General features: G+C 39.9%; 1 protein-coding gene across 2 annotated transcripts in view; it reads left to right on the forward strand.

The window, feature by feature from the left end:
- Positions 1–14,400, forward strand: part of LOC140244302 (uncharacterized) — a 50,935-nt gene extending 36,535 nt beyond the window's left edge. The window contains exons 4-9 of one of the 2 annotated variants that reach the window (XM_072323944.1): positions 437–560; positions 2,557–2,820; positions 5,448–5,567; positions 10,191–10,682; positions 12,626–13,227; positions 13,633–14,400. In XM_072323944.1, the coding sequence (XP_072180045.1) occupies positions 437–560; positions 2,557–2,820; positions 5,448–5,567; positions 10,191–10,682; positions 12,626–13,227; positions 13,633–13,695 (1,665 nt within the window). In that variant the 3' untranslated portion in view covers positions 13,696–14,400. The remainder of the gene's footprint in view (positions 1–436; positions 561–2,556; positions 2,821–5,447; positions 5,568–10,190; positions 10,683–12,625; positions 13,228–13,632) is intronic. The other variant, XM_072323945.1, reaches the window with a different exon arrangement.
- Positions 14,401–15,325: the final 925 nt, after the last annotated feature.

The raw sequence follows: 15,325 nt of genomic DNA on the forward strand, positions 1-15,325 counted from the left end.
ATGCATAATGAGCTGTACTGTCTGAAAGTAGACTTGGGAAGCAGTCTCAAATTTGCATGACAAATCATATTATCTTGCAAATTAGTCATGATGTTTGACACACTTTGCCATCCTTGTTGTCATGTGTTCCCAAGGTACATTAGTGTTATTCCTGATATTGTCAAGTTAATACAAACGTCTTTACAGTTATTCTGAGCTAATGTTACATTTTATAAGACTATACTTTGCTTTTCCATCATTGACTTGTGAACAGTTTATATAATTTGTTATGCCCAGACAGGTTGATCAAGCATGGGCTGTGACAAGGCTTGAATACCACTGTTTCTGAAACTATGGAATCTCAGTGAAGATAAATTTCTTTGATGAAGTGACAATATCCACACATTCTGAGTGGTTGATTTATCTTTGAATGTTTGGTTCCAATAATCACGGACAGCCGCCGGCTTCCTCACAGCAGAACAGCAAACCTCCAACACTAGCACAAACAGCAAACAAACAAAAGTCTGTGGATCTATTAGCGGACCTTGGGGGAGACCCGTTTGCCAGTTCAGCACAACCAGGTCAGTGCGTGTGACTCATCATATACATAGCATCTCCACTGGAATTTACATTGTAAATAGAGAATTTTTCCCTACCTCAAACTTTAATAGCACTGTCTTGCATTACCCTGCTCATGTAATAAGAAAGGTCCATGCAAGTTATCAAATTTCTTTACAGGCATCCAAGAAGCAGATGCCATCATACACGTGTATTTGAATGTTTGTAGATTAAAAAGATACCAATCAATGTAGCATTATCAGTTTTACAGGTTTTGGACCTCAAAATCCTCATTGCTGTTTTTTTGTTTTTTTTTTATGCCTCCGCCACGAAGTGGTGCCGGAGGCATTATGTTTTCGGGTTGTCCGTCCTTCCGTCCGTCCGTAATGAATTTTGTGGACAAGGTAACTATCAAAACCTGTTGAGGTATCCTAATGAAACTTGGCATGTATGTGTATTGGGGGTGAAGTTGTGCCTATCAACTTTTGGGTGCACATGCTCAAGGTCAAAGGTCAAAAGGTCAATGTCAAATACATAAGATTTCACTATTTCCACCATATCTATTGAATGCCTGAAGATATTTTCTTGAAACTTAGTGTATACATGTATTACCCAATTAAGATTCTCTGGTGAAAGTTTGGGTCATGAGGTCAAAGGTCAAAAGGTCAGGGTCAAATACATAAAATTTCACTATTTCCACCATATCTATTGAATGCCTGAAGAGATTTCTTGAAACTTAGTGTATACATGTATTACCCAATTAAGATTCTCTGGTGAAAGTTTGGGTCATGAGGTCAAAGGTCAAAGGTCAAAAGGTCAAGTAAAAATATTAAAACTTCTTTTTTTTCTCCGTACCTTGGAAAATTGTTCAAGGTATCTTCATGGAACATAGTATATACATGTACTGACTGGAAGTGATTATCTAGAGAATGTAGGGTTCATGGGGTCAAAGGTCAGGGGTCAAAGGTCAAGTGCAAGACTTCAAAATTTTACTATTACCCTCATATTTATGCAATGCCAGCAGGGTTATTTTTTTACACTTGGTGTATGCGTGTGTAACCTAATAGAAATTCTCTGGAAAGTTTTTTTTTTTCTCTTTTTGCCTCAGAAGTCAAAAGGTCAAAGATCAAGTGAAAGTGCTGAACTAACTTTTTCCTCCATATCTCGGAAGTGGCTCAAGTTACCTTGAAACTTACTACATATTATGCATGTTCTACCTGAAAGTAATTATCTTATGAATTTTAGGGTCAAGGGCCAGATGAAAATGGTAACAATTTACTATTCAATTCAGAAATTGCACTTTTTCTCCACACCTGTACCTTGAAAATTACTCAATGCCTAAATGTATGAATGGTCAAAGTCAAGTTAAAGTCCTTAAATCCCTAGATACATGCTCTCCTATTCATCCAATTAAACCTACGTCAAGGAAGGTGAACATTCAACACATTTGTGACAAACTTGTCATTCCAATATTTTGCCAATTTTGTGAAAATGTAATCACACAGTGTCCACATGTACTATCTAGACCTATTGGGAAAATCATGCATTATGGCGGAGGCATACCAGTCGCCAAAGCGACATTTCTAGTTTTTTTTAGCTTTCTACTATTGTTTCAAAATTTGGTCATTTGTGTTCAAAATGTAACTTTCTATTTGTTCATTGCCTTATGTTTTTCCTGACCCAGATATGTGACCTTCATGCTTTAACCATAGAGGGTGTTAATCTTCTTTTAGACTAGGTCATGTTGATCACAGTGGCGTGGAAATGAAAAATTCAGAAATATTTTCTATTAGAGAGCTAAAATAAAATGTACAATGTAGTGGTGTAGATATTTGTGCTTTTTTATTTTGGAAGGGGGATGTTTTTAGCTAGGGGAAAAAATAAGATTTCAATTTACAAGAGTGATATTGCTGTGTGAATGCTAAGCACATACAATACGGTGGCTTGAATTATGTTATCTTTTTTAAATTCTTTTGTTCAGTGTTCAGTTGTTTACATACTTATTATTGATTGCAACAGCTGCGCAAGCCAGTGGTTTTGGGCAGGTACCCTTTGGACAAGCAGCCCAGCCAAGTCCCTTTGGACAACCAGCACAGTCAACGAGTTGGCAAAGCTCCCAGCAGCAGCAGCAACAGCAGTCTGCGTTTGGACAGCAAATGCTGTTCGGCCAGCCGGCTCAACAGGCGGCTTTCCCCCAGCCCCAGCCCCAGGCCCAGCAACAGCAACAGGGTGGCTTTGCAGATTTTAGTCAGGCATTTGGTGGACCCCCTCAAACCAGTGGAGGTAAGGACTATGAAGGAATGCACATTGCATAAACACTCATCAAGTAGCAGTCTACACAGGGCATTATCAACAATGATTCCCATATACTTGGCCAAACAAGCATTCCAGCAAGGGCTCGATAGATTGAACAAGCAAGCTGTTGTTACTGTAATATATGCCAGACAGATAGTTTTAGTTGCCCCGCACAAGCAGGCAAGTGAGTTTACAAGTCCTTAGCCTGTGCAACAGTGAATAAGTGACTCTTTGAATTGTGCATGTCTTCTCCTGCCTGCCTCTGTAAAATTCATTGTATAAGGATGTCATTTATGTCTGCATTACCATTACCCCATCCAATATTTAAATACAATACTCTTATATTGAGGGGAATGGTGAGTGAAGGTCACAGAACCTAACAATAGTTACGTTCACACACAGTTGCCAAACTTGAAGTTTAGGTCAAAAACTTAACTGTCAATGATTAGCCCCAATCGTGAATTCACAATGCGGTTTCACACGCTCACCTAAACTCTAAGTTACAACTTGTATGAGCGAGCCCCACTTGATGATTACAACAGAAGTGCAGAGTCTTTGCTGGATGACCTTGTGCCCATACAAAATAGTGCAGCGAACGAGATGCGAGGTTCATGCTAACTCACAAGCTCGTTGATTATTGTGTCCATACAAAGTGAAACTACAAGTGGGCACCCCCATGGCTCGTGGAGAGAGCGTAAACCCTAAGATGTCTCATGGGTCTAATCATCGACTAAACTTTAAGATTGCTAACTTCCGAGTGCGTCCACACGGTGCTAAACTACAAGCTAATCATCGAGAGTTAAGTTTTTGACCTTGACTTCAAGTTTAGGAACAGCGTGTGAACCTAACAATTTTATATTGAGGGGAATGGTGAGTGATGGTCACAGAACCTAACAAGCTTTGCAATTGGACATAAAAACAGGAGCTGCTCTGATCCACTGTGCTCTGGGCAGAAGATGTTGATATCATCTTGCAGTACTATCCTCCTTTTGCTTAATGTGAGGGGCACAGTGAGCTAATTTTTCAGTGAGCAGCCACACCCCCCCCCCCCCCAGAAAAAAAAAAAAAATTTGCATTCATACGTGTACAGAGATTTCTGGAGAGTGGAGAGAAAATTAGTAAAGATATCGTTTGTTATTCCAAATGGCTACAAAGCATTAAAACAAAATATCACTTGTCACAGAAGAAGGCATTGAAATTAGAGCCTTAGTCAAAATATTTACAAATCTACATAGTACTTTCATCGTAATGGTCAGGTTTCTATTTTGCTCATATTCATTACAAGCTACAAGTGTACTTGACTGTACAAAAGGAAATTCAAGAATTTTAATTGAAGCAGCCGAAAGAAACAGAGCGTTGATAGCTTTGCAAGTTGTGGTTTGAATAAGAATGCAATTAGAAATGATCTTTCTTGGGAAAGTTTCAGTTTTGCTGTAAAGCTGTTTATATTGAGCTCTTCAACTTTGAATAGATACAATGTACATTGTATATCATTGGCAGTCCGCATCATTGGCTCAATTTCTGTGGTCAAACAGTGCAGTTCTAGCCCAACCATTCATCACATGTGTCAAATTCTATGTATGTCATTTCCAGGATGTATATGTGTACAATGTGTACGAGGAAGATAAAATCATATTTTGTAAGTTCCTCTGCACACATGTGAAAAGTGATTTCTACTGAACATTGATCGTGATCACTCAATCAAGACCACCATTATGAGGACTATGTGTACTGTATGTAGGATGCCATGTCAAGTGCCATGCTGTCACTGAGACCATTGTGACCTCATCAGTTCTTTCTTGATTGCCTGGATGTGGTATAGTAAATTTAGTGTTTGACAGTTGCTATGGCAACATGCATGCATGCTCATTGCCAGCCAACCCTGCGGGAGCTTGGCTCAGTGCACAAACCTGCCAGATGTTGCAAACCGACACACCTGCTGCAATGCACCACGAGCATCGTTTTGAAACACAAACACTTGTAAACACACACCCATGCACAGCCAAGTACACATAAACACTGAAACACAAACACACACACACACACACACATTCTCGTAAATTGCTACAACCAGGGATATGATAGTTTGCTAGGTAATCGGGCATATATTCCATTATTTGTCTCTAAAAAAATAACTTTTCCTTATTCTGATGGATTGACTGATTGAAATTGAAAACCACCCAAAATCATACTTAAATTCAGTTGGAAAATGGGGCTTCTAGTACTTGTAGTGTATACAAATAGGTGCATCACAATCAAGTGTATGTGTAGAAATTTTCAAATTTCCCCATAAGAATAGTGTAAAAGCTTTTCGCCCACATACAGGTCCTTGACATGCAGAACGGTCAGGTGTACTATGATAATTATAATAGTACCCCTAGAGTACCCCAAGGTCTTTAAGAGGGTGCTTTTTCATGTGTTTTAAATACTCACGACGGGCATATGATATGAAATGTATCCCCAGTTGCCTGGAATAAAACACTACAATATCCCTATTTGCAAGAACACACACACACACACACACACACACACACACACACACACACACACACACACACACACACACACACACACATAACAGTTGACTCGATGGCTGCTCTACATTGTACCTTCAGGCGTGCATGCTGCCCTCCCCGACCCAGTAGCGACTCGGCCCGGCAGCACTGCCTCCACCAGCTCAGGGAACTTTGCTGACATCTTCTTTTCCTCCTCCCCCAGCATACACGCTGAGGATCGTGAGTAGTAATGTGCACCATCTCTTCCTTGTGGATGTGTCCGTCCCTGGTGTCTCTTGATAATACATCATAGCCTGGAGTCTCACTAATCTCTTCAAAACTTTTCAGTTCATGTGACAGCTATTGTACTCACCGACACTTCTGTTGTGTTCTTGCTTGAATAGAGCATGGTAACCCTTGTCCCCAACAGCTGTTTCCTGTGCTCACCACTTTTGTTTTAGCTTTTCCTGCAAGAATCTGCTGTAGCTATCTTTCACTCCACTGTTATGTAAGCCATGTTGAAACTTTTCACCTTACAATGTAGTTCTCGATGCTCACCTTGTGTATGATAACCATATTAATCAGTTTATAGTGCACTCCCGTTATATCGAACACGGTTATAACGAAATTCCAGTTACAACGAAGTAAAAAATTCAGGCCGCAGCATTATCCAGTCTATGTATTTTTATTGTTTATTTGTTTGGTTATAACGAAATTTTGATGTAATGAAAGAAAACTGCCGGTCCCGAGGACTTCGTTAACAGGAGTCAACTGTATTAGCCACAATGTTTGCAGATGGGGAAACCCTTAGAAAAGGAGGTGCAGGAAATACCTCTGTAGCAGTACTAGCAGTTACATATGTACAGCAAAATTTGTGCCCACAAAAAAAAGTCTTTGTCTGCATAAGATCATCCTACTGGTTAGGTGTGGTATAACCAAATGTGCTGAATTGGTATTTTTGGAGCATGTAGGGTGGTTTGTTGTATCAACTCATGTCTTAGTTTTCAGTTGCTTGGAGTGGTCAGCTATGAATGAGCTCCATGTATGAGCTCCTGTGTACTTCGCATCGAACACTTGCTCATGGCAGAGACGAATAAAAGTCAGTTTCAAGGTACTGCTTACCATTGGGAGCAGTGATTTAAAAAATGTTCGAGTTAGCATGTTTGATGCATATCTGTAGGTCAGTTGTATCACAAAACGTCCTACAATATAAGAATGTTGCAATAAAGCCTAAAATATATCAGGGGATATCACTATTTCCCTCAATAAACCATAACTGTAGACGGTTTATTCCAGAAACAATTTTATCATGATTATTGTTCACATTAACAGTGATTATAGTGATTAACATTTTTACATTGGTTGTTTCTGTCCCTAACTCACATTGTAGAACTATTTTGAGGCACTAATGCTGAGTTTTTGTTTCATTTGCAAATGATGAACAATGCCTTTAATATCACTGAGCTACATAGCCCTGAATATAATGACAACAATACCTTCAGATGTAGTTGCAGGTATCAGGTACAATATGTATATTGCCTTGATTTCAATTGATATTAATTAGTAAACTGGCCAGAATGGAATCTGATAGGACCATTATGGTCGTAAGTCCCATACTGTATGCACAGAATCAAGCCGATTAGACTCATGAATACTCTTCCATGCAATAGCAAGAGTTCAAGCTGTTTTAATTTTTTAAGTGCTTGAAGGGTCCTAGAAAAAAGCATGTTACATGTATACACAATGATGTGAATGCATTGGTTAACTACATGATCACTCAATTTTCCATCTGTCTGTACTGGTAAGTGAATTAGGTAACTACATGTATATATCATATGTGAATATACAATGTAGGTACACTTGTACATACATAATGCACATAAGAATTGAAGATATTTTTCTTGATTCCTCTTCATGACTGAAAACCCTTAAGAGCCAAGTGTTTGTCGACTGAACATACCTTGAGTGGAGAAGAGTACATGTAATAGTGATATGGTCTGATTTTTGATAACATATCAAAAGTTTCAAGAGCTACACTGTAGGTGTGTGCAGACTGAACTTACCGTAAGTGGAAAGGAGTGAAAGTGATAGTTCTTTGATAACAGATCAAAAATTTCAAGAGCCAAGTGTACCTTTAAAAGTGGAGAAGAGTGATGGTGATACAACTGTAAGTTCTTTGATTACAGATTAGAATCTTCTAAAGCCAAGTGTGTTTTTAAAAAGGGATGGTATAGTATTGGTGGAAATGAGGATTAAGCTTTTAACTTTTTCTGAGATATTAAGAAACCATTTTGATATGAAATGTAGCAGAGCATACCATTTTAAGAGGAATTCATAGTTTATTTGATGAAAATCAGTTTTGAAATGGCTGAGATATCCTAGAACAAAGTCACATCAAAGTGATCGTAATAAAAGGTGGGGCCCACCTTCTATGAGGATTACTATTTCCCAAATATGTCGGCGTACAGTTTATTTGAAAGAAGTCTCACCCAATAAGCTCTGAATTTTTTTTTTTTTTTTTTTTGTAACAAATGTGTTTCAGTGCAAGCTCTCACTTGTATGTGGATCTACTTTAGAATCAGCTTTGTCTTGAAATGGGAAAGTAGACGAAAGAAAAGAAAAATAAAATAAATGTGTTTAAAAGTTTACGGAAGAATACCGTTTGTTCGATGCAGTTACAACCTACACGTGCACACCTAGACTACATTTCCTCTGTGTATTCAAGTGTGTTTCCTGTATTGGAAGATAAGGGCCACAGGGGTTCAATATATGAGCAAGACAATGATTTTTGAATCAGGCATGTAATGGTCTCTGTAGACTCTTGAGTGTTGTGACCGTGAGTTCAGTGTTAGAAGTATAATATATTCACCAGATGTGATGTTAGTTGGAATCAAACTTCTACAGGTGGAGGGCATTTTGTTGTTGATTTTTGTTTTGTTTTTTAATCTTCAAGGCTGTGTGTCAGGACTTGTTGATTTTCAAAAAAAGACTTTTCTTGTTAACATATTGATTCCAATTCCCTCTTCAGGCAAACGGAAGGGGGAAAATACATGTAGTCATAGACACACACATCACTAATCTACAAATATGTGCATTTTCCTCAGTAATGCCACATGTAGTGTATATTACAGATTTCCGGCAAAGCGGACATGATTCCAAGCTATAATCTGTCCTCCTCCTAGTGCTCTGTCTTTTAATACTTATCAGTCAGAATTGTCTAAACTATCAAGATTGTAGTAGAATGACTCATTTTGATTTACTAAAAGTGGACTCCAAACTGTACCACACATCCACACATCACCCATGAAAATATGCTTTTTCTCACCAGGTTGAGCCATATCAACGTACACATAAATATTGAACTCATGCGTATACGAATGAATCGTACATGTAGTTGAACATTAGAGGTGTTGAATAGTGCATGTTTTGATGACTTTCAGCAGTGATCTCTATCCACTTGTTAAGTTTGCCGTGTAACATTTTCTCATGACACTCAAGACTATCATTTATCGTATACTAATTTTGCTCTTTGTTGGTGTTTGGTGTGTTGTGTTTGCACAGTCATGCTAGGACAATGTAGTGTATACTCCTTATGTAATAGTTTTGATACAGAAGCACATACTTTTCCCAGTGCATTTGAAGGTGTGGTATTGCCTATAAAGTCCTTGTAAACACACTTGTAACTTTCTTCCAGATTGCTCTCCGGAAACCTCCCTGGTTTGATGGGGAAAGGTTGGCAGCTACATCTCTGCAATCAAATTGCAGTGTGTTATTTCTTGTCTTTCTCCTTTAAATTCGTGTAGTTCTTTGGTACAGAATGCTCTCATGTGTACTACTGTATAAGCTGTTATTTTCGCGAGGGTTTAATTTTCGCGAATTTCGCGAATCACAGTTGGATTGCGAATTTAACAACACGCGAAAATGTCTCCGTGCTCCCTGTTAATAGTGCATTAATGTAAGCATGGGCGTCAATTCGCAAAAACAACATCTCGCGAAAATGTCTATGGCCTCGTCATTCGCGAAAATATCTGTACGCGAAAATAACAGCGTATGCAGTATTCAATGTCTCATATCATCCTTAGTCTAATTCACTTATGTTTTCATTGTGAGGTATTTAATGCAATATTTTCTTCTTTTTTGTTTATATGTTCACATGTATTAAACTTTTATCACTAATACTACCGTGTGTGTGATTATGTCTATAATGAAACGAATGTTTGACACTTCTATGTATACACACATGTATCCCTATATGTAGGCTCTATTGTATGATATCCTACATACAGTATACACACTTGTACATGAATATGTTAGAAGACATGCATTTAAGAATGTGTGATAACACCTTTGCATTGTTTGCTATTTGCATATTGTTTTTAGTTTATTAATTTGCCTGTTTACGTATGCGCATATTGCTTCAAATGAGATCAACAGTGAAATTAAAATACCCTTTGTACTCACTAATTCCTATTGCATGAAAATTTCTCATTGGTGATGATGGAATGATGGTTCTGACTGCCTGACTGCAATATTGCATAGCATCTTTGACAAGACGTTAGTCACAACCAGATGCAGCAGGACCACAATGTACATGTTTTGTTTCTACATCACAAGATGATTAGTGCAAGATGTGTGTTAGAAAGTTTTGATTAGAAAAAAGAAAGAAAAAGCAAGTTAATGGAATCAATGATGCATAATGTTTTCAAACAATTCTGCATACAGATATGTTTGCATGTGCATCTGTATTTATACTTGTCAGTCTACATGTAATATGTGAGCTGCTGGGACGTGTAGTTTGTGATGTTAACATGACGACGGCTATTACCAGATAGAAAATGGCTCTATTCTCTTGTGTTCCGACAGCTTTTATGCCAGCACCCCAGGCGGCGCCAAGCCAGGCCGCACAGCCAGCCACAAACAACTTTGGTGCGTTTGAGTCAGCATTCACGCCTGCCCCAGCTCCCATCCCTGCCTCCTCAGCCAGCGTCAACCAGACGGCCCAAGGCCTGCAGGGGCTCTCCCTCAGCAATTCCACTCCAACCAGCGGGGCATCACAGGGGACAGGGGGCGCAGACAAGTATGCCGCATTTGCCAGCCTGGGGGATACCGACACAGCCAGTAGTTCTGCCGGCATCAACTGGGGCGGAGGAGGCTCCATAGATTGGGGTGGAAGTAGCGGCGGCGGAGGTGGGTCCAGGAGCTCGTCCAGTTCCGGCATAGACTGGGGCACGGGGATGGCCAAGTCGACAGCACAACCCATGCCGGTCAGTGGCAGTCTGTCTGCATCGTCCCTGGGTGCAACAACGACGACGTCATCGGCGGCGGCTTTCGGATCTGTGCCCTTTGGTGCGGGAGGTGGGTTCGCGGTGGATCATCGCATGTTGATGAAGCATATTTGTAGGAATCAAGTTAATACTCACTTCATGGGATGTGATGGAAAAGAGTGGGAAGAAGATGTCACTGAGCAACACTTTGGGTATAGTGTGAGCGATGAGATTAGCTTTTGTTATGCCTCCGCCACGAAGTGGTGCCGGAGGCATTATGTTTTCGGGTTGTCCGTCCGTCCGTACGTACGTCCGTCCGCTTTCGTTTACCGATAACTTGAGTAATATTTACTGGAATTTTACCAAACTTGGTCCAAGTATGAAGTATGATGGGGCAACGATTTGATAAGATTTTGGGTGAAATCGGCTAAAGGTCAAAGGTCAAAGGTCAAGGTCAAATCATGAAATTGTATCCGTTTACGCGATAACTCAAGACTGTATGGAGCAAATTTCACCAAACTTTGTTGGAGGATGATGTATGATGGGACAATTACTTGATTAGTTTTTCAGTGAAATCGGACAGAGGTCAAAGGTCAAAGATCAAGGTCAAATCCTAAAATTTATCTGTTTATGTGATAACTCAAAACTGGATGAAGCTGCTTTCACCAAACTTGGTCCAAGGATGATGTATGATGGGACAATTAGTTGAGTAAATTCTAGTGACATTGACAAGAGGTCAAAGGTCAAAAGGTCAAGGTCAAATGCTAAAAATGTTGCTATTTCCCCCATATCTATGCAATGCCCGCATTTATTTTCTTGAAACTTAGTGTAGACATGTACTACTGCGTAAGGATTATCCAGAGAGAGTTTCATGTCATAAGGTCAAAGGTCAAAAGGTCAAAGGTTAGGTGAAAATGTTGCAATATCATTTTTCTCGCAAATGGTTCAATGTATCTTCATGGAACATGGTACATATGCATGTACTGACTGGCAGGAATTATCTAGGGAATTTAGGGGTCATGGGTCAACAGTCAGGGGTTCAAAGGTCAAGGTCAACTCCTCAAAATGTTACTACTGTATTTCCCTCATACATGTATACTAGTATATGCAATGATTGCATTATTAGTTTTAAAAGTGTTTAATATATGTACATGTATTACTTGATGGAGATTCTCCTGGAAATTTCCAGCCAGAAGGTCAAAGGTTAAGGGTCAAAGGTCAGGTTTAAATGAAAAAAAAAATATTTTGTACTGTAATTACACTCTTTCTTCATACCTTGAAAATTATACTCAATGCATAAACTTATAATAAGGTCGGTCAGAAGTCAAGTAAAAATTTTCAATTCCCCAAATATGTGTACCTGCACTCTTTAATAGACAATTATATAGCAAACCCAGTTCATGGAAAGTGAACATTCAAGATATTTCTGACAAACCTGTTATTTCGATATTTTGCCAGTTATGTGAAACTGTCATCACAAATTGTCAAGACATTGTACTATACACCTATTGGGAGAATCATGCATTATGGCGGAGGCATCAGTCGCCGTAGCGACATTTCTAGTTAATAATGCAAACAGAATGAAACAAAGTTGAATGAAAAAAAGGTACATGAAACTGCATTGGTCTGAGGCATTAAAAAGAGCTCTTATCTATTAAATCACAAGATAAGGGTTTCAATGCATATGAAGAAATTTTGTCATGATACTATCCTGATTAGCTGCGTTTGAAAGCGGATTTAAATGGTTAAGGGAGGTACGTGTATTACACTAATGATGTTAGAGGTATAGAAAATTTAGCATAGATGTCCGCTGGAGATTATTTATATTTGATTTTATGCGAATTTCCTTGGCGACGAATAAATTGCACTAACAAACTTAATTATTCTCATAATTGGGTTGATATGGCAGTTTTAGTGCAGCATGCCGAAGTTTAATAGCGAATTTGATAAACTTCAGAATTATTGCAATATGGCAAGTTTTACTGTAATTATCTCCAATTGACTTCTTTGATCTTGAAAATTTCCCCCATGCAGTGGCGTCATCAGCACAGGGTAATCCCTTCATGTCAATGTCCTCTAGTGGTGCTACCCAGCCAACAAGTACTATGGCAACTAATCCATTCCTTGGGGGCGGAGCCCCGGTGACCAGTATGGGCGGGACTGCCCAACCCAATGGACTATTTGGTGTGCAGGGCATGCAGCCATCGGGTGGCATGCCTGCACAAGGCAATATGATGATGGGCGTTCCCGGAGGAGGAGCTTTTGGGCAGGTACCCCAGCAGCAGGCAGGATTAGGGGGTGGTGCAAATATGCAAATGAATGGACGCGTTGTGCCCGGGGGATTTCCACCGGCACAGATGGGTGGGGCAGGTGGGTTTGGGATGCAGCCAGTAAGTGGTGCTGGTGGCAGCCTGGGATTTGGGGGTGCGGGGATGGCCGCGATGGCAGGACTTCAGTTTGGCAAAATGGGACAGGGGCAGTCCGTGCCGGCGGGTGGAGCGGGAATGAACATGGCAGGATTTGGGCAGATGGGGGCGCCACAGCAGCCTGCGCCGCAGGGACAGCAGTTTGGAGCCTGGGGAGCAGCGCCGGGTGCAGCACCACAGCCAACTGGCATGACACCGAATCCCTTCATGGTGAGTGATTTTATGACACATTTCTATTATCCCCCATAATAGTTTTATCACCTTAAGGTAACCTTGTGCCTTTTCATCAGAGAACAATTTATAAAGACCATTTGAAAAGGAATTATTACTGTCTTATGATATCCATGATTGACTGTTGATAGATTATAGCAAAACAGCTTATAGTCTTGGCATGACATACTTTTTTTCAATGAGGCAGCTGTAACTATTTATTACTCCTTTGAAAACACATCCTATTAACTCCGATTAACTGTCCGCAATAAATTAAGACTCCTTTTTTCTTTGCATTCCAAGAGCGCTGGAAGTCGAAATCCTATTTCTTACAGTGCTGTTAAGATTGGAGGCACAAAGTTGATTTAATGTTTCTCATATGTTTTTCATTTCTCAATTTTCCAGGGAGGTGGCTTTGGCCAAGCTCAAGTCCCACCAAAGAGCAATGCCAGCAACCCCTTCCTGTAGATTGGCACCTTCCTTGACCCCATCCCCCGCCATGCCTCCAGTAGTCCACTCCGTGGGAAGAGGCAACGGGGTGTGAATCCAACCTCGGCTAGTGGCCCAGCACTGCCATCGTCACCCCACCTGGCACCTGTCTGTGAGATTCCTGTCTGGCCTTCAAAGTAGTTCTTGTCTGTCCATTTGTATGTCTGTTTTGTTTTTTGACGTAGATTGTTTATTTTGTTGTCTGTGAATATCACCGTTCACCTGTGATGCGAAGAATCGTCACGCAAAAGGCTGCATTTACAGTCGTACAGTCACTCAGCAATGCAGGGCCTGCTTGGACGATCTCCTCGCAAGGATAGCACAGTCTTCGCCATTACAACCCTGCGTCTGCCATTCACAGATGACTGTACATGGATGCACGCAGCCCATAAGATGGGAACAGAACCTCCTCGTCCATGTTGTCCCTACGTGCAATGTTTGCGTGTGTACACTTTCGCTGCCTATTGGACTGATGCTGGGTAATAGATAACCACAGAGGCACGCTGTTGATGAGTTATATTTTGGCATTTCAGCAGGGAAAATTTTTGTCCAACACCAGATTTTTTAATTATTGCATTATAAAATGTTATACACAGAGTAGTTTGTCCATCACACCGGTGACACAGTTAAGGTGTCAATAGTTAATGAGAATTGGCAATGTTTACTTTTTTTATTTAAAAAAAAAAAAAAGATAAGGTGTTTGGGGAAGGTCTGTAATCAGTTTATGAACTGACATTTCATTCCTCTGACCAAACCAATGTAATGTCATCGACATGGCCAGTATGAATGACATCTGTCATGGTTAATTTTTTTATCATCAACGTAAGAGTCCACTGCAGTGCAGAGTAGCAAGCCATTACCCTGGAGCTGTATTTGAAAATCACTTCAGCATGATGATGTCCAGTAATATAGGTCATTTTGACTTATCTCAGATGTAAGACAAATGACTTTTGATAAAAATGCTGTTTTCTATTTCTCCCGGAAATTTAATTGAGTAATAAGAATGATTTCCAATGATTTTTCCTTGCATGCACATGAACACTGTTTGTGTGGACTGAAATAATTATTCCGGTAGTGCAAGTGTCTCTTCGTCACGCAAAATTTCATTGGGAAAAGACTCTATGGGATGGAAATTCTCCAAGATGACAGCCAAATATCTCGCGAAGTCATAGAAGAGTGTTTTCTTTAATAGTCGACTTGTGGCTAAAGGAAACCCACCCAACCTGTTCGGAATTTGAGATTTGAAAGCATTTGATTTGACGTAGAATATTGCTGAGAACTTCCACTCAAGATTCATTGAAAATGATCCCAGATTTTACCATTTATTAGTCGCAAACCAGAGATGATATTGTGAAGAGAAGTCACCTCCCCCCCCCCCCCTGCCAAAAAAAAAAAAGAGCAATATTTAGCTTGATTGACCTGTTTTCTTCTTTTTTTTTCTTACATTTTGGTGACCATGACATACTTTTCTTTTTTGGTGATTAAGGTTTGATATAAATATTTAGAATTATGATTTCTCTGTGAAGGTTGAATGGGGCATAGTAGAAAGTGGCTTAGGGTTATGCAGTAGCCGATAGTATGAGTAATAAGTTGAATTTCTCTCCTTTGC

Source organism: Diadema setosum, chromosome 21 (assembly GCF_964275005.1).
Source record: "Diadema setosum chromosome 21, eeDiaSeto1, whole genome shotgun sequence".
In the NCBI taxonomy this organism is placed as follows: Eukaryota; Metazoa; Echinodermata; class Echinoidea; order Diadematoida; family Diadematidae; genus Diadema; species Diadema setosum.